Raw genomic sequence first — 20,513 nt, forward strand, 5'->3', positions numbered from 1 at the left:
TGGCCCAGTGCTCTCGGCCAGGCCCTCCGGAGCCATCCAGGAGATGAAGGTCCCGAGGCCATGTGGCATTACCCAGGCGCTGGTGCCACCACTGATGTAGAATCCCAGAGGCTTGTCCGAGCCAATACCGTAGAGACGCACGCAGCAGTGGGACTTGGGCAGGATGTCCAGGGCTGTGCTGGAGGTGTGCTGGAAGTCCTGCCGCATGCCGACGCTGGTGTGCAGGCGTTTGGAGCTCGTGTCGTTCCAAAGTGTAACCAACAGCTTCATTCTGCACGTTAGCGTGCTGAAATTGAGGTTGTCGATCTCTTCTTGTCTCTGTATGAAGAGCCTCAGCAGTGGGTGTGGCGTCAACACTGCATTGCAGACGTTTCCGTCGTTGTTGATTTGCAGCAAGTCGTCATGGACGTCAATGCAGTTGATGCCCATGTTGGCGATATGGTAAATATGCATAATTAGCTTGTAGAATTCCTTGAACCTGCCAAGTTTGACCCGGTCCTCCAAGAAACACTGGAACTCTGCGCCATACTTGCCTTTCACTGCCAGAGTGTTACATTCTGCATGTCGCAAAGGTTGTGATTCATTACAACTCTGATTATTCTTTTCATTCTGTTCATAGGTGTCAGCTGCAGGTTCGAGGACAGGGATAGAGGTGGGGGTGTTCTCCTCTGTGTTCTCCTCAGCTGTGTGTGTGTCTGGTTGGGGCTCCACCATGGTGTTTGCTTTCGACTCTACAGCTGCAGGCTCTGAGTCCTCCGAAGTCGCAGCAGACTTCTTGTGGTCGTCTGGGGCGCTCTCCTGGTCGTCCGGGTAACTGTGGGACCCTGTGCTCATCGTCCTCGCCACGGCTGAAGACAAGCTCAGGTAGCCCTCCGACCCGCTGCTGTGGGAGGACTGGGCCAAGCTCTCGTCGTTAATCCGCAGCGTGACCACCACCGTCTTACTGGACATCTTGTCTCTTGTATGAAGAATAGTGTGTCTACCGTCAAAACGTATGGGGTGCTGTTATTGAATAGAATTATCTTTTTATGCTTTATTTATTTAACTGGGACAATGCAATGAATCAAGATTTGTCAGAGTACTTGGTTGCACTACACACTATTAGAGTACTTGGGGCCAGTCTTTGATGTCAGTGATCTAAAAGGGACATGGGCAAGTGTTTCAACTGAGCCGATTGAGACACAGACAGACAGATTCCTGGAGTTTTTAAATTAAAATATTGATTGATTGATTGATGATTCCTGCTTCTTCGTCAATGTAAATATCATGCCAGTTAGCTAAAAGGTATTTCTCTGACGGATGATTTTAAATTATTATGTGCCCATTGACTTGTAAATGAAAATGAACAGAGTGCAGCGAGTCGCCAACTTTAAATGACTTGGATGACGTAAGTACGTTGTATGAATGAATTATATATCTATATAATTATGTGGCTCCAGCGATTGCTATTTTAATGATCTCTACCAGGTCTAGAGAAGGGGATTGTGTTTATCCTCGGTCCGTCTGTGTGTGTGAGAGAGTCTGTGAACAGCTACTTTGAAGCAATGCTGGACCAATCCGCGTAGACTGTTTATTGCACACATACACTTCTAGTAGGCAAAGTAAGATAATGGGGTGTTACAAATAGCACAGTTTTTTTTGCCAAAATGTGATTTTTTTTTGGGTGTGTGAGTCTTGTGCCAATGACTGTGTGTAATTGCCTTCAGAAATGCTTTCACTTCTACCATAGGGGCCACCACAAACATGAACAGTTTCACCGATCTGAGGGCTGCACCCCATGACTGACACAGCCCTTATAGGCGACCAAGCCTGGCGAAGATCTGTGCTCCGAAGAGCGCATTTTTCTAGTGTGTAACATTAATCTGATCCTTAGTGCCTATAAAATAACGTGTTCAGCCACCTCCATGGTGCCACCATGGAGGTGGACTGCAGGCATCCTATAGGGACACATTCTAGTTGATTAGATGTGTTGGCTGTAGGTGAGCCACTTGATGTGGTAATGTTGATGTGCAGATGGAGATTCCTGTCCTGAAAGACCCAGTGTCAGAGTCTGCCAAAGCCAGCAGATAATTGGTTTTGGATTTCATGTAATGGCACTGTAGGCCTACTTTGTGTCCATTTTGGGGGATTTTGCCAAAGTGTCAGAATTCTGTAACTACATTGTAAATCACTCCTTTATTTTAACCCTGGATGGTCTTGCTATTTCTTTCCTGCGACTTGAAAACACTTGTTGTGCAATACTTTAGTGGTGCTCGTACTGAACAGTGATTCACTACAGAAATGTGTCTTTGTCAATGACAGTAGCTGGATACTGAAGATCAGTTCTTGTCAGCAATTCTTTTGTTTAATCAACTTGTTCAGAAAGAAATTGTCATTGGTTAGCTGGTTTAATGTCTGGTGAGCTGTTTTTTGTCCATTTAATTCATATTATAAATATATATACAAAATAAATTAAAAATAATTCTGCAGTCCTCTTAGAGGATACTGAACAGATATTTGAATGAAGGAACTACTTGTGAGCTGTTTGTAATTGTAAATGACGGCAGGATATTTGTGGGTACAGCAGTTTATTTTTATGTTCTCAGATTTTGAGAAAATACTTGACTTTGTCAAGTCTCGGACCATTATTCGGCTGGGTATGCTTTAGTAGTCTATAGTGAAGACGGGCAGGATGGATGTGGTTCTGGAACTCCATTGTCTTGGTGGTGTTGACAGACAGTCTCATCCTGCTGTAGGCTCTGATAACCACTGAAAGGATCTGAAGGTCCTGTGGGGAATGAGCAATAAGAGCACAGTCATCTACATACTGCAACTTGGAGGAATAATTAAAGGACGACTTAACCCATTTTCAACCTATCTTCATATAATTGGTCCTCGCTAGTGCTCATTATAATATGGTAGGCCTCCATTTTTGTCTACCGTACTCACTTTGTGTCTCAGAAGAGGGCTGTGGACTGTTCAGAAACCTGCCTGCCAGTGACATCATCGATGGGGAATCCAAGCTAATAGAAACTGCAGGCTTTCTATTCCTGGAAAGTTAGCACGCTGTAATGGAAGCCATTGTTCTCACGTTAATAAAAATAAAAATACAAATATATTGTTTGGAAAACAAGACCAGGAGACCTGGTTCTGCCAGACCCAGACTTCACATGACGTGTCAGCCTGTGTCTATGCCCATGTATGGACGAAAGGGGGACAGACTTTTATGGCTGGGGCCAGACCCCCTGGGTCTGGCAACAAAAAAGTAACTTGCCCAACGATGATGTCACTGGTAGGCAGGTTTCTGAACTGTCCACAGCTCTCCTATGAGACACAGACAGAGTAGAAAATAATCATAATGAGCATTAGTGAGGACCAATTATATGAAGATAGGTTGAAAATGGGTGAAGTCATCCTTTAAGGGCTGCAGTGTGACCTTTGTCTCTCTACAGGGCATTCAACTTAATTCGTCTTAATACATTCGTCGGGCATTCGTCTTAATACATTATTTTTTGTTATTATTATTGTTACTGCACAGGGTTGAGGAACCGAAATCAACTTTTACTCTTGTGTATTATTCATATCTTGTTTGCTCGCACACACAATTACAACTTGACTAAACATTTCCAGTACTGGCAGGTTGTTCAAAAGGAAGTAGATATAGATTTGTATTTACGTTTTTTTAATGGTGCAGGTACGTGAATGGCTGACTGTTCATTTTCATACATTTCTAGATACATTTTTTAAGATGATCATCCATGTGACAGTCCAGAGTTATGGTTTGGTGGAACGAAGACATGGGCAGGTGTTTACTGTCCAAGGCAATGGCATTATTGCATAATTCTTGGATGAATGCCATGCTGTAATACTGGACGATATATATATATATATATATATATATATATATATATATATATATATATATATATATATATATATATATATATATATATATACATACATACATACATACATATATACATACATACATACATACATACATACATACATACATACACACACACACACACACACACACACACACACACACACACACACACACTTCAAATAGGTTGGTGCAACAAGGACAGGTAAAACATATTTCCAAACTAAACTATGAAGCTGTGTTCAAACTAAAACTAGTTATTCACAAAGCCATACATGTATGTAGGCTACCCACTGTTGTCAAACCAGTCTGTGGTTGTCGGGCCGTGTGACTGTGTCAAACTACAACTATGGGGACAGGGAGGGGTGTGTTTGATTATATTCGAACTGGGCCGGACCCTAAAAACAGAACAGGAAGTGCCAGGTAATCAAGCCACTAGCTAGCTGGCTACTAGGTTAGCTAAACGTCTCCATAGAACGAAGTTACAATGGGACTATTCGGGAGAACACACGAAAAGCCACCAAAAGACCTGGTGAGCAAAGAAATATTATTTGTAGTATTAAGCTAACTAAGATAGCTGTAGTTAGATACACAACAAACATGGGAGTCGCTAACTGTTAGCTTAGTCTGATTTCTCCAAGCTGTTGCTAGTATGACAACAATATATTAATAATATACATAACGTTTGTTGTTTCTCCAGCAAATATTCGTCTTTGTTTAATCTGTGTGAATCTCTTCTACACTGTCACCAAAATGTTTAAAACGTCATCCTTGTTTTATTTTCTTTTGGTATACAGTTGGCTAGCTAGCATGTCTGCTTACACGAGTCAGCTGTTAGCTCAGATGTAAACAAACCTCACTTTTGAGCAGTGGTTTATCCAAGAAGCCTATAAACCTTTACATGGCCTTATTTAACACATTTTAAGGCTACGCTTAGTATTTCACCTATCTCTATGACTCTACCAACCCTATACTATATTTATTGACGATAATGAAAAAGACGATAAATGTCCCATTTCAGATCAATGAATGGTCTCTCAAAATTAGGAAGGAGATGAGGGTGATTGACAGACAGATTCGAGGTGAGCTCTCAACATTTGTCCTTTACAGATTATTTAATCAGTTAAAGGTGCTGTAAGTTTTATTGTTTTGTTAAAACCAAAGGTGTATTGATAAAAAAAGTTAAAGCTCATTCCAATAGTGTTTGTTCAGTAACAGGTATCTCTCCGTCTCTCCATCTATTCACTTTAGTATAGAAAAAAAATGATCTGGTGGGTTACAGATTCACCCCATCAGGAGAGAGAACATAATTTAGCAGCTTGTGTTTCAGTTCCTGTTCATTTATTGTTTTTAATCACTTCCAAATTCACTTCACTATCCTGTGTCATCTATTAGTTCTCACTCCTGATTGCATTAAATTGTTATTATCCCAAGCTGCATTTTCTGTCTATTAAAGATCTGGAGAGACCCCTGCCACTGAAACATACTCTATTACAATGGTTGCTATGGGAATATAAAGCTTACTCTATTTAAACAAACAAACAAAAATGTATCACTTACAGCACCTTTTTAAATAGCATTTTATTACATATATTGTGTAGTTTGAGGTAATATATATATTATAGACACAACTCAACAATGTAATATCTAATCTTTTTCAGACATTCAGAGAGAGGAGGAGAAAGTCAAGAGATCCATCAAAGATGCAGCTAAGAAGGGACAGAGGGATGTATGTGTGATTCTAGCTAAGGAGCTGATCCAGTCAAGGCGAGCTATCAGCAAGCTCTATGCTTCTAAAGCCCACATGAACTCCATACTTCTCAGCATGAAGAACCAGCTTTGTAAGTAATGAAAGACAGTTACAGTACACTGGAACAGACGGCGTCATTATATATTCCTACTAGAATTGCTTTATTCCCACTTGGGTTTCATTATTCTGTCATTTTTGTGTTGAAGACCTGGTTGTTCTACCATCGGGTTGTCAATGTGACAGTACGTAGCTTAATGTTGTGAATTGTTGGTGTTAGAAAAGTGAATTCTGTTTGTGTGTTTCTAGCTGTGCTGCGTGTAGCTGGGGCAATTCAGAAGAGCACAGAGGTGATGAAAGCCATGCAGAGCCTAGTTAAAATCCCAGAGATCCAAGCCACGATGAGGGACCTCTCAAAGGAGATGATGAAGGTCAGCACTATAGCCTATAATATATACCACTGTTTCCCAAACGTTTTGGCTTCTTACCCAAAAGAGAAATTAGACGTTTGCCCGGGACCCACACTACTGAAAATAGCTTGTAGATCTGCTATTTTCACAACTTCTTAAACGTTTTTTTTATTTATTGATCAAAATCATTTGATTTTCTGATGTTATTTATGAAATACTTTTGAAAAATGTTGAGGAAACGAAACAAAGGGGATATTTACTGGCAACCCAGAAAAATGGGTCCGCGACCCACAAATGGGTCCGGACCCACTCTTTGGGAAACAGTGATTTATACTATGTAGCATGATGGTGTCGCTTGCCAAGAACAGATCTACAAGCTATCAACGCGTCGTGTACAGTGGATCTGTTTTTCTTTGTCAAGAGACACCCTTGCGTGCTGGAATCTAAATTAAAGCACAATTAAACTTTGGTAGAGGTTTGGGTTGTGTAGTTTACCTTGCCATAATGTGAGACCAAATATTGGCAAGATATCTTCTATAGCGCAAACACACTGCCAATATACTGTATTATGAAACAGCAAGTCATATTACTTATTTTTTTGGAAAGTGAAATGGCTTTATTCATGTTGTATTACTTTTTATTTTAAAGAATATCTAGTGCCTCAAAACATACATCACCAATGTTTTACAAGTTCCCCAAAAAGCAACCAAAATACGATTGACAATGAAAAAAATACACAGAATCACAGAAATTGCTATTTATTAGATTGGCCTTTTTCTTTTTTTACCAAAGGATTACAGTCCATCACACTAACCGACTGCCCACGTGTAGCCAGTCTGTACTATAGTGCAGCTTTGCCACTGATTACCGCATTGCAATTTGGGCACACTGTAATGGAGACAAAGGGTTCCGTTACCCAGGTGTATGTACTGTATGTACAGTAGAAATGGGCATATGGCTGCATATGTATTTGCACAGCATAGTTGCACACAGGAATAATTGCACACGTTTCCATAGTAACTTAAAATTGCTAAAGATTACAGGGAGGCTTGCCTCTTTTAGACTTGTTTTATACTGCATATTGCCATATAGTTCCTTTTATTTTCATTTATATTCTAAAAGTGTGTATTTTAAAATACTTCAGTTTATTAATCCTGTGGAGGAAATTACAGTTTAAACTTGACCCAGCTGATGGCTGCTCAAATGGTCATGATACGAGCTCTAGGGGGAGCTGTTAGGGGTTAAGCGTCTTTGCTCAGGGATACTCTTCGACACGTATTAACTGGGTGGGCCAGGAGGTGAACCGGTGACCTTCTGATTTTTATGTTTTATGTTTTAAGTTTTATGTCCAGGAGACAACCTCCTACCACTACAGATGTGCCAGTCATACTGTATTAACATACTCTATCATACAGATTGGTTAAAATAATGTCTGGCTTTATATTGTACATCACAGTAGGCTGTGTAGTTATTTGTGCTGTACCTATTCATCTCCCAGGCTGGCATCATTGAGGAAATGATGGAGGACACCTTTGAGAGCATGGAAGATGGTGAAGATATGGAGGAGGAGGCAGAGGCAGAGGTTGACAAGATCCTCTTTGAAATCACAGCAGGTAAACTGATTATTAAATGTATCACAAGGATTTGTTGCAGCATTCTGAGAAATGTTTCAACTGATTTCCACTGCCTACGTAAACATGACATAGCAGCTATCAGTATACTAGTAGAAGTTGCATTCTTGTCTTTTACTTGCATCTGCCTTAGCCAAAACGAATATGATGCTATTGCACTTTGCAGAGTTCCTTGCTTTGGTACTACAGTCAAGAATGCCAAAAGCAGTATATGGAGTGTCTCCAACCATGGTCAAAAAATAAATAAATATATAATTTTTATATATCAGATCTAAAAGCTCACAACACGGCACGATGCGTTGTGATCTTATAGATTGGCTTTTTTCACACGACAAAGCATAGAACATGGCTGAAGTAGTTAATGGAGAAAAATCTCATTTTGGAGCTTTAGGATACACTACATTATATTTGTCTATTTTGTGGTTTCCTTCCATAATAGATAATGGCCTGAAATGGTGTTATTCCTCAATGTATTTCTATCTAAACATCCATATCTGCTTTCATTGTTAGGTGCCCTGGGCAAAGCACCCAGCAAAGTCACAGATGCCCTGCCTGAAATGGAGCCAGCAGGGGCCACTGCAGCCTCTGAGGATGAATCAGAAGAGGACATTGAAGAGATGCAGTCCAGATTGGCAGCTTTGAGGAGCTAAACTTGCCTGCCTCTGTCCTGTCAATATAGGATTATAAGAGGAGGATCGGTCTGTGTCATCATCGCAGTAGATTGTGAAAGCTGTCTCCAAGTGCTAAACTACTTCCGGGAGAACTTTTAAGATGAATCCCATCCTTCTCTCATAATCCTAGCTGTCAATGCCATTTTACTCAACCAGTAATGGACAGAGACAACTTTGGTGTTGGGTTTCCCTAGCATCCACTCTGCTACGTTATCTTTATTTTTTATTTTGTCCACGTAATCAAGGGTTTGCAGTTTGCACTATAGGACAGTTTTGCATTCAAAACGTTTTTTTTTCTAGAATGTTTGGCCATCTCGGAATGATTCTAGATTTTTGCATAGGTGCCGGGTGACCGTACTCAAGCCAAGACATTATCCAAAGCGTGGTGTATACACCCACCATAACATAGATAAAGGATCTAATACAAGACAGTTGTATGTTATGTAAGTATCAGAAGCCTGCTTGTGCCTATAGAGCTCAAACATATTGTAGTGTGATCCTAAATTGTGAACCACCATTTAGCAGTCTTTACCCCAAACCCGCTAATAATTTAATAATTATTGATTAGGCCGACTTCACATAATGTTCAGTATAATGCAAATCATATTCTAGAACATACACCGAACGTACAATCTGTTCTTATATTCCCATCCAACAAATAACTTGTTGAAACACTAGCAGAGCAGACTTTTCTGCATTGGTATTGATTTTTTTCTTCCTGTACAGTCAAAATGTATCTATATTATATGTTGTCCTTTGTGTATACAAGTACATTTGTTAGAACAATGCACGCATACCGCCCTTAATGATGATCAGCCTGTTAAACATTGACTCATCGTCACAATGATTTTCTTTGCCTACATTTCAGAGAAATTCTGGGGAAAGGAAATGGTTAATACATAACCAGTGTATTGTGGAATTATTCATTGTGTGTATACTTTTATATGTGGGTGGGAGAGATGTGAAAATAAACTTTTAAGAACAAAGGTATCGGTTACCAATACAATTTCACAGTCTCATGTTGCTGTTGGATGCATTGTGTGAGTGCTTGTAGAGAAACATTGCCTTAAACTGTGTGAAACAGACCTGAGTTGCAACTGTATTCTAATTTTTCCGTGACCGTCTACTCTACACCAAATCAACTTTGCCAAAAAGAGCTGACGCGTTGTGAGCTTGTAGATAGGCTATTTTTGGTTACTGTTCCCCCCACCAGAATAGGGATGGGGTTGAATTCTCACTTTTATGAATTACACCTATCCTCACCCGCATTCTGTACCGATGAGACCCACTCTGACCTAGACCTCAAACTCGAACATCAGAATATCATTATTGTAAATCTCACTGGTGGAACAGCTGATTTGTCAGGACAGCCCACTCAGTACTTCAGAAACCAAACTAACAAGGGATGGATGACAAACCATGAATGTGTGTGTATTTGGTTAATTAAAGGGCGTCTGTAGCATAGGCCTAGTTAATATTGCAACAGTATCAAATTGAGGCTGTGAATTCAGTCTTAGAGCTATTTTGTGGAGTTCCAACTTCCTCCTAATTTTTAAAAAAAGTGGACAAAGGATTGATCTTCTACCAGCTGCAACCCGCCCTTGGTAGCTTTTGTTGTATTGTAACCTGACTGTAACTTAATCCGATTGTTATTTGGCTGGACTAGGCCTACTGAATGTAGGGTTCAGGTTAAAAGCTAGGTCTACTGACAAAGGTGCTGCAGCTTTGCCAAGAGGCAAGAGCAATATGTGACGTATTACTGAATATTGTTTGTTACAGGCCTTTTCTCACTGGTAGTCTATTTTGGCCCACCCCATGCTGTCACTCTGAGCTATGTGGCTTTATATTTATTTTTGATATGTATAAAATAACATGCAGTTCAAAGCTGTATAGTTTTTTCTAATATCACTCACACACACACACACACACACACACACACACACACACACAATGGTGGAAAGTAACTAAGTACTTACTTTTTACTCCACTACAATTATTTGAAAACTTTAGTTAGTATTACTTTGTAGATTTGTATTATTATTACAAAACATGCATTAGCCACTTTATCCCTATATACTTCGGCTATTTTCAATTTTTTTTTATGCATTTTGAACAATGAGTACTTTTACTTTTGGTACTTTAAGTGCATTTTAGTGCCAATACTTGACTTTTACTCAAGTACATTTTGAATACCAAACTTTTACTTGTAACAGAGTATCTCTGCATTGCAGTATTGATACTTTTACTTAAGTAAAACAATTCATTACCATTTCCAGTCCACTGCGCGCGCGCGCGCACACACACACACACACACACACACACACACACACACACACACACACACACACACACACACACACACACACACACACACACACACACACACACACACACACACACACACACTTACACACAACAATGCCATCTATAGACTATTAGCTCTGAGCAGCAGTGAGCAGCACTATGTTTACCCCGAATCACGTTCTTGCATGCGTGCGCCAGCTCTGGACTAATACCAAAACGCTCGCTCAAAACACAGTCGCCCCGGGGTAAATCCGGCGACCACGGAACGGTCGCCACCTGGTATTCCTAAACGTAACCTCGGTAAACTATGCCTAAAACCCAACATTATTCCTAAACTTAACCTCAGTAACACGGTGCAAAAACCTGACCGTAAAGCAAAGTTTTACTGAAGTTAAATTTAGGATTATAATCTATAAACTTCCTAAAATAAATCTAAATGTAGGATTATAATCCTAAATTTAACCTCAGTAAAACTATGCCTAACCCTAAATTTCTTTCTAATCTTATCCTCAGTAGCCTACAAACAAATACAAGAATACAAGAACCGCTGGGAGGGAGCGAGCGGTCCGCTAAAAAAAATGGGGGTGAGCGTGTTTTGGGGCAAGGCTTCTGTTTACCCTCTGTTCACCGCTCTCTGATGCGCCTGTCAACTGGCTAAAGACTCCTCCCCGCAGACAGCGCGATCTGTCGCCTTCCCAGCGCAATGGTCTCGTGGATTATCTCTAGACTTGTGGTGTAAGTTATGTTTTATTTCATTTTTAAATATTATTTCATATTCCCAATGATAAGGTGTAAGCAAATAGAAATAGCGTTTACCGATCATCGCGCGATTTTAAACCGTTATTTGGCCAGGTGCATGCCATTGGGCCACTGCTGGATTGGCAAAGCAATTCAGGGTTTATTTCTAAGCATAATAAACCGTGACTCGGGCTTTTGAGACGAGGCGAGCCTTTTAGGATCGGAATGCAACAACATTTTTATGGAATGGTACTTTGTAATTTCAGCATTTAGCTGGGCCTATATGGGCCTGCCCTGTGCCCTATTAAATTCATTCGCACGGTTAGTGGCTTGATATTCTATGTTTTCCATGTATTTTCCATTCTAGACAAAGAGGTGACGTGGCTTGGCCAGATTATCATCTATATTATTTATAAAACAGCTTGGCCAGACAGAGCAGCATTAGAAACAAAAGTCTGCACATGATATGCAGTCATAAACTGCATGTGAATGTCCCTCAATGGCGAAGTGACTGAATTAGCCTTTTGAAACAGAGCAGCTTTGAGTGGAGCTATTTTGTGTTGATGCATGTATTGGGAAAACAAAGAGATGGGTCAGTCAGTGTAGCTACTCCAGTTACAATGCAACCGTGACTCATACAGTATTATTCAGACATTGATCACATCCTTTATCAAGAATTTACAATGTCGCCATTATCACTGAATTGACCAGTTTTACCGACAACCCAGAGCCATCATTGACACTTGACCTGACAGTGCAGAAAAGACTAATAGCTTCCCAAACCTCGAAATAGAAAGTCAATCAAATTTAAATTAGACAATATCCTGTTACATATAGTGCCTGTCTTGGAATTAATGGCAGCAGCATTGGGCTTTTCAAATCATGGCGATCTCTAGGCTAACAAAGCCTTATGGGTTATTCAATATCGAGTAGAAACATATATGTTTCTAGACGCTTTTAGGGCCTGTTTACTTATTTTGAGCGACCTTGCACATGTAAACTCTATAATGGAAGTTATCTGCAGGCTGGGCCAACACGGTGCAGTCTTATGTAGGTCAGTAATTTGAGCAGGTTGCACTCACAGCTGTTGCTATAGCTGTTGCACTTGAGGAGGGTCCTCCTGTCCTGTTGCAAACTGTAGAATAGCCTACAGTCAGCAGCACAGGTGTCTACCGCTGTTCCCTAAATAAAAGCAATACAAACATTTAATAGCATTATTTCGGTGTGGGTATCCTTTGTTAAAACTAACAGTTTGTCAGCAAATTACTAATTAGCCTACGGTCAAGTCAAGTAGGCCTACAACCTCGATGGGGTAAAAGTTGGACCTTTGCGCACATGTAGGTCTGATGGAGGACTATTTTTGTCCAGGATGCCCTGTTTACTGAGATACAGTATATGGTTCCTTCTGTGTTCTTTGACCTTTCAAATGCACAATTACTTTTTCAACTGTACATCTAATTTTCCTGTATTCTAGACTTGTGTTCGGCACATTATATCCTGCATACTCATCATACAAAGCTGTCAAGACAAAAGATGTGAAAGAATACGTAAGTATAGGCTATGGTTAAGTAGCTATTATTGTATATGATATAGTAAATACTGTATATATATGACACACACAAACACACACACACACACACACACACACACACACACACACACACACACACACACACACACACACACACACACACACACACACACACACACACACACACAGTCTAGCGGGCTTGTTACTGTTATCTTGTTATTCTTACCTGTCACTGTTCATTTTCAGGTAAAATGGATGATGTACTGGATTATATTTGCCATATATACTACTGTAGAAACATTTTCAGATATATTTCTATGTTGGTAAGTGTGCTTCACATAATTATTTGATTATTACAGGGTGATTTTTTAAAAACCTATTATCTAAAATATCTTTGTTGCTGCTATTTGGAAATGTCATTAGAATTAGTCAGGTATTTTATTTAATTACAGTCATTGGAAATACAAATTACGTAATGTACAGGAAACCTTGTTTTATTATTGAGCACATTATTGTGTACGTTCATTACAGGGTTCCTTTCTACTATGAGCTGAAGATAGCCTTTGTGGTGTGGTTACTGTCCCCTTACACAAAAGGCTCCAGCGTGCTATACAGGAAGTTTGTTCATCCCACACTTTCCTCTAAAGAGAAGGTGAAATCTTTGTCTATCCTGTCTTTCCTTTCCTTCTGTAGTGTTAGTTGAAGGGACAAGGAGTTAGATATGTTTTACTTAGGCCATAGATTAGCTTGTATGCATGTGTCAGCCTAATTTTGATCCAAGTTTCTTTTCTCTTAGGCCTACTAATTTTACTCTCACAGTTTACTTGATGCGTTGCAAACTGCAGAGGAAAGGATAGGAAATGTCATTCCCTGTTTCTCTTTTTCCTTTGACTTTATTTTTGGGTCAGGAAACACGTCAGAGAAAGTTCAGGGTTTAGGAGCCCAACAGACAGGATAACTCAGGCATATGTGCTCACATCTCAGGGGGTATCGTTTTGTTTTCTTTGTTAAATGTGTGCCCCTTAGTTTGAGACTGTAAGAGGGATTACAAATACATGTAACTTGACTTGACTAGATTTAAGATTAAACTTTAGTTATTCAAATATACCTGTCAGTCTGTCAACTTTTCTCGTGAAAAGAATGCATGCAGTTACCCCCCAAAAAAGAAGAGAAGCGACATGAAAATGTATGTTTTGTTTTACTTGTGCCAGGACATTGATGAATATCTCTGCCAAGCGAAGGACAAAAGCTATGACACCCTGGTGCATTTTGGGAAGAAAGGGCTCAATGTGGCGGCCACAGCTGCTGTCCTGGCCGCAACAAAGGTACTGCTGACTGTGAATATTTTATTTGTACTGACCTGGGTGTACGTCGGAATGGAGTGATGTTTTTCTGGGTTTCACATACTAAAGATGGCTTGTTGCTCCTGTAAAATTACAATTTAAGCTACCGGTATTACAATTTGGCATTTAGCAAACACTTATCTAGAGCTATTTGCAAAGTGCAAGATCAAAGTAAATTGCATAAACCTATAGTCACCAAATGACTGGTAAATGGTGAGAAAATAACATAGTGTAAACAAGTATATATAGCTACATAACTAGCATCTATTGGAAATAGGTGACAATAAGTGATACAATGAATAAGGAGTGCTAGGGGGGTGAGGTAGAGTCTGAACTTGAAGAGAGTTTTCAGACTGCGGCAGAAAATGGGGAGTGAGTTTGCAGTTCTCACTGGGGGGAGGTCATTCTACAGCTTGATTGTCAGCAAAGCACTTTGTGATGTCAGCATAATTACATGTTCCACTCGGTCAATTTAAATATGTAAAGTATCTATTTTTGCCTTCTAAAATCCCACTCCAGGGCCAGGGAGTCCTGTCAGACAAACTGAGAAGTTTCAGCATGCAGGACTTGTCTTCCTACCAGTCTGACCCTACCAACCCAGGCTCTGTCAACACTCAGTCACCACAGCACAGGACCAAAACCATGATGCGCAGCAAATCAGAGAGCTACAGCAATGGTGAGACCGCCATGTTGGCACAATGAATAGTGAAAAAGTGGCCACTTGGGTGTTCATGTATGGAGCATACAAGTATACTTTTTTTTATAATAGTGTTGATTTTATTTATGTTCCATTTAGTTGGATTATATCAGGAAGTAAAGTTACTTTAATAATTTGGCATAGTGCATGTTAATTAAAAAAGACATAACAACTTGGTTGTATGCCCAGCATAATATAACTGCTTGCTTGGGCATTAAATAATGTCTCTGCACTGCAGACATAGTGCCTGTTTCCTTTGCGGAACACCTATTACCCTATGTTTTTCTGCCTTCCTGTTTAAGCTTGTCCAATCCTACAGATATTGTTCAGTACCTCCACTTTCCTGAAGTGCCCCTCACCCTAAATGTGCTTTCCTGTTTGGAAACGACTATAGCAGCAGGGCTGCAATGCTAGCCATACTTTGAAAGTGCTCTCATTGTTTCCACAGTTGTCATTTCATATCAAGCTTATTTCTTTGCATAGCAGGCATGTTCCAAACATTAACCTAATGTTTTAATCTGATAAGCCTAAATTATTGAAGCACACAAAAGAGAAAAACAGTATTGTACTATTAATTGTTGCCAAGACACCTTATACTATATTTGATGGAGGTATATTGAACTGTTTATTTAATGAGGGGTACTGCTGATTTGGTGAACATTTATAAGTGGTGAGTATGTTGTCAACATAACTTATATTTTGATTTTTGGATTGCAGCTACACATACAGTAATGAACACTACTAATAACATGCTTATTAGAGCGAGGCCAACTTAACAACATTGTCAAATGTCTTCTGCTTTTAGTTTTCACTGCGCTTTGTACATAAAATGGAAATCCAGATTGGTGGACATACTGTACTGCACATACAGTAGCCTACTGACAAAGGGCACAGGGTTAGGTTGTTTATGCCACGAGCACAAACCTGTTTTTAACGTTCCTTCTGAGTCAACTCTCTGAACAATGATCAGGCCCTTATGATACAAACCCCCACCGACTTAATGAGATACAGTACTCCTGCAATTACTGTAAAATGTTTGGTTGCTGCTTGTTGGCCAAAGACTTTATTTTTGTGTGCAAGCCTCTGTTACTTATTCTTCCCCACCGTTCCCCATCCTTTTCACGGTGCAGGACGGGATTTTGACATGACTGAATATGAGATGTTGGGCTTGGACGGTTGTGACAACAAGGAGCTGCTATCTCAGCCTTTTGTGCCTTCCAAGCCCCAGAATGACATCCGCACAGGCACATCCCTTTTACCCTCTCTGACACCCCAGTCCTTTCCACCCTCCACGCCATCTCCATCCTCCACACCACCACCCACCCCTCCAACTACAGAGCAGGCTGAGGAGGTGAGAAAAGGGGTGCAGACAGCATCAAACTCACCACAGCTCATGCTGATTAAGAGGAAGGCTCCTGAGGTACTGCCTGTAAATATGGCCGCTCAGCTGCTGTTTGGTTCTAATGACCCACTGGAGAGCGGTTATTAACACACTGATTCACTAATGTGTACTGCTGTGCATCTAACTGAATCATGACAGACCAATTGACCATTATTCACACACATTTTACTCTTGCGTCATACATGGGGTCATACCCATGTGATGTACTGTAAGAGCAAATTGGCTGTGTTGGGAATATGGTGAACCCTATCACTGCACCCCGGATCTCTGCCTTGTGGCTAAATCTTGCCTTTATGCTAAACCCTGCATTGGTTTTAGTGGAATGATTTGTTTTTGGTTTGGACTTACATTTTATGTTTGCAGTGACTTCCACATTTGGTAGTGAGTAATAAGGTCAAATATGTCCATCACAGTACTGACATCACAGACTGGCCACCTGAAGTCAGGATCCACATGAATCCATGCTGTTATTACTCCCCGTCTTTATTAGCCCTGCTATTAGTCTCCTTGTCTAGTTGGGTTTTTTTACATTGTATTTCACATTGTATTTCACTTTAAACAATATTGAAAGTAAGGAATCATCAGAATCAGAAAACAGTCCCTGGAGCAACTGATACAAATTCCTTAATATTTTGTTAAACAAAGGTTATCATAGGCCTATATTTCAAAATTAAGTGTCTTACTATTCGGCATGTTATTGTGCAACTACAGTATGCACCCCATCCAAATAAATTAACCAGTGTCATCTGTCTAGTGAACGATTCCTTTTCAAATCAGTGGCGACTATTAGCTAGCTTAATCACATCTCTTTTCTCTCTCTTTTTCAAAAAAAAATCTTCTTTTATTTTCATCTAGCCTCCTCCTAGAGTCTTAAGGCCTCTCACAAGATCCAGGAGTGCCCTTTACTCAAACAATGAAGCCATGTGAAACTGCGTCCTCAAGACATCTTTAGCTGCCTTCGCTCTGAGGAAAAGAAGATGGAAGAAATACTATATGGCCAAAAGCTAAATGTATAAAGCAGCCTTGTTTTAGAAAAGGTAATACCAAAGTGACTTATGACCCTTCTATATGTAGTATTTAACTTGAGGCACATTCTATATGTAGTATTTAACTTGAGGCACATGATAAAAAACATGAGGCCTGTGAGTGACATCAAGGCAGGACACAAGAGTGAGTGGGTTCCATGCTGGCAGACTTTTCAATTTAATTTGCGGGTTACCTGAATATGTTTTGTATTTACAATATGTACAGTTTGTGTGTTTGTCATTTTCTTGATTTTTTTATATCATATTTAGGGAGACAATTGCATGTTTGTCTCCCTACTGATTAGTCTACTGGTGTTTTATCAAGCAGAATGTAGTTACTGAATATTGTGACTGGCAATGACAGTGACATGGTCACTGTTAGGAAATGTGTTACAAGCCAAGGTATGACTGTGTAACCCCTACTCTCATGGCTTGTAGAGAGAGCCCTGAACTAATGGAACCCACTCTGTTATTACTACAAGGTGTTCAGAAATGTTTGTCAATTAATTACCTAAGAGCATATTCTGAAGAAGGCAAGAGTCAAGACAGCAGTACAATATTCTATATATACAATATTCTGTTCCTTATCTCTGCATAAACACCTCAAGAGACCTTAACAAATACAGTACAAAATATCACCACTGGCGGCCATATGTATGACTAACCATGTTCTTTTCTAAAACTTTTTGCACTATGTTTAGAATGACATTTACTGCCCTCAGTACTAAGAAAGGGACTGTAACAATTAGCAATGATTTAACCTCAGATCATTTTGTCCATTTTCTGTCTGATAAGGAAATAATTGCGGTGTGTAGCAAGTATAGTAAATGCATTTTCATCACAGATAAAGAATATAATGGAGATACAATATAAAGTGGAGCAGACTGTTTTGACAATCCATATGGAACCAACTCTTTTCAGATTCACAGCAGGTCAAGTCTAATGACTTTGATCTTATTCTGAAGATTTGTGTCACTTGTGCTCAAGACCAACATGTTAAGAACACAACACTTTGGATAATTTTAAAGGTTCAGTGCAATAATTTAACAAAGGAATAGCACTCGCGGAAATGTCGTTCCGGTAGGCTTTTATTTAATAGTCATCGACAGCAAACCCACAATGTTCGCGTTTCATTACAAAGCCTTTGTCAGCATGATGTGTTGATAACACTGATGAAGGCTTTGTAGTACATTAAGTGTTTCCTGCCAAGGAAAGTTCTGAGTGCTGGCAATTCCTGACTGTAAGATAACCTTTCTAGGGTGTGTACCGAGTAAGAAACTACTAGAATAAGTTTGAGTTGTGCTCTCACCCTCTTGAATATACATAATTTAACAAAGAACCTGTTTGTCTTAAGTCAGCCAAATCAGTACTATGTGTAATCTTCACCCTTTGAAAAACTCTTCCTCTGGTTGTCAACAGAATTAAACTAAGAAATCGAATCTACTTCCTGGTGTAAATGACATGAGATCCCCCCCAGGTCCCATGCCTCCATTGTTGGGTGCATACTGTTCCACCACTGACAATGTTAACTAAGGATAGGAATAACAGAATGCAGTAGACAGCAAAGTACAAGGGAAAGATAGGTTCTCATCACTCAAGTCCTACAATCACTCAAGCCCTACAAATCTTAAACTAACCAGTAAAAACTGAACGAACGATACTCAAGTGTTAGAAATTAATATCAAACATTTCCTGACGTCAATCATTGCACTGGACCTAAGATGTAGCAGCATGTTGTATTTAATATGGTTCCTTTTCCAGGATTAAAATCACTGTGTATCATTCTGTTGTTAACTAAGCAACTCTAAACATACATTTTTTCCTTCTAAATACAAGTAAGTCGTGGGCAGGTTTATAATTTTACACCCAGGGCAGGCAGTAAATATATGGAAAGATTTGTTGTTGTTTTTTGCAAAAGGGGATGCACTCGTCTCTTTGTGAAATGTTTTAATTCAGCACTGTATACAGTTATTCACTGGGCCTGAATCGTGGCAAGAAATGTTCACGTTATCACACTGTGTCTGTAAATGATAGTTGAATTAGATAGTTGGAACAGCAAACATGTCACTATCATTTATAGTGAAGTTTGAAACAAAAGCTTCTCAGGTACACTTGTTCTGTTTACACGTCATTCACGCAGACCTTGTAGATACTTGATATGCACACAAAATATGACTTTAATGGGTATACGGTGAAAACATGAAGCAGGAAAATGCTGACCTGTGGTAATGGTCTGAAATGTTGCATTAGTGGTTTCAGTGTTATTTGTTGGAATGTGATTCCCTTCTATTAAGAAAACTCCTAGTAAAACTAACAAGTAAAACTGAGAAAAATGCATTGAACATGTTGAGGCCATGTAGTAGAGTTGTATACTTGTGTATAGATTAATAAGAAACTCATCACTGCATGATGTTTATTTGTATGAAAATGTTTCTCTTAAGTGAATTTGTGTGAAGCTTTTCATGGCCTCATCAGATGCTGGAAAAAGTTTTTCATCATAGAGTGCTTTATTGGAAGACACAGGAAATGTTACTTTCAGTTGGTTAAATACATGTATAAGAAACATGTCTTCTAAATGATTAGCCACTTTCTCTATGATGAAGAAATAACACTTTCCCAAGTTCTGGCAGGCCAGAATCTCAAAATGCTTAAATCTGCAAACTTGATTGTTGATAAGACTGAAGGAGGAGCAATGTGATGTGTGACATGTTTATGGCTTTCAATTGATCTTTACACTCAGTCAAAAGTGTTTGTTGGTGAATTGATATTAAGCCATTAAATATAGAGGCTAACTTTAACACGGTGTGTGCGTTAAAATATCTGTTCTTTTTAGCGGTGCCAGCCGCTCTACACTTGACTATGTCCGTCCGTATGTCCGTTTGTCCGTTTGAGCCCGGATGTCCGTTTGAGCACGGGCTTTAAACAGCTATAACTCCAGTTCGCAGCATGCCAGCAAGTCCAAATTTGGTATGTGGACTTAGACCACCAATAGGGACGAGCATTGACTGCTGAAGCCCCGCCCCGCCCTATTATAGCGCCACCAGGAGGCCACTGGCTTTAAACAGCTATAACTCCAGTTTGCAGCATGCCACCAAGTCCAAATTTGGTATGTGGACTTAGACCACCAATAGGGACGAGCATTAATTGCT

At 39.8% G+C, this 20,513-nt stretch overlaps 2 protein-coding genes across 4 annotated transcripts; both read left to right on the plus strand.

The window, feature by feature from the left end:
- Nucleotides 1–4,263: 4,263 nt before the first annotated feature.
- On the plus strand, nt 4,264–9,384 carry chmp3 (charged multivesicular body protein 3). The gene is made up of 6 exons (XM_084044358.1): nt 4,264–4,397; nt 4,887–4,947; nt 5,527–5,706; nt 5,922–6,043; nt 7,521–7,635; nt 8,164–9,384. The coding sequence occupies exons 1-6, from the start codon at nt 4,353–4,355 to the stop codon at nt 8,301–8,303; spliced, it is 663 nt and encodes a 220-aa protein (XP_083900484.1). The 5' UTR covers nt 4,264–4,352; the 3' UTR covers nt 8,304–9,384.
- A 1,855-nt stretch (nt 9,385–11,239) lies between these two features.
- reep1 (receptor accessory protein 1) lies at nt 11,240–20,190 on the plus strand. 3 transcript variants are annotated; one of them, XM_084043967.1, is made up of 8 exons: nt 11,240–11,363; nt 12,841–12,913; nt 13,144–13,220; nt 13,429–13,549; nt 14,109–14,222; nt 14,760–14,916; nt 16,068–16,357; nt 17,195–20,190. In XM_084043967.1, the coding sequence occupies exons 1-8, from the start codon at nt 11,332–11,334 to the stop codon at nt 17,264–17,266; spliced, it is 936 nt and encodes a 311-aa protein (XP_083900093.1). In that variant the 5' UTR covers nt 11,240–11,331; the 3' UTR covers nt 17,267–20,190. The 3 variants fall into 3 exon arrangements, with proteins under 3 accessions (XP_083900093.1, XP_083900094.1, XP_083900095.1); XM_084043968.1 differs by having other exon boundaries at nt 16,068–16,288; XM_084043969.1 differs by lacking the exon at nt 16,068–16,357.
- Nucleotides 20,191–20,513: the final 323 nt, after the last annotated feature.

Source organism: Gymnoscopelus microlampas (assembly GCF_963454915.1).
Source record: "Gymnoscopelus microlampas genome assembly, chromosome: 20".
Lineage (NCBI taxonomy): Eukaryota > Metazoa > Chordata > Actinopteri > Myctophiformes > Myctophidae > Gymnoscopelus > Gymnoscopelus microlampas.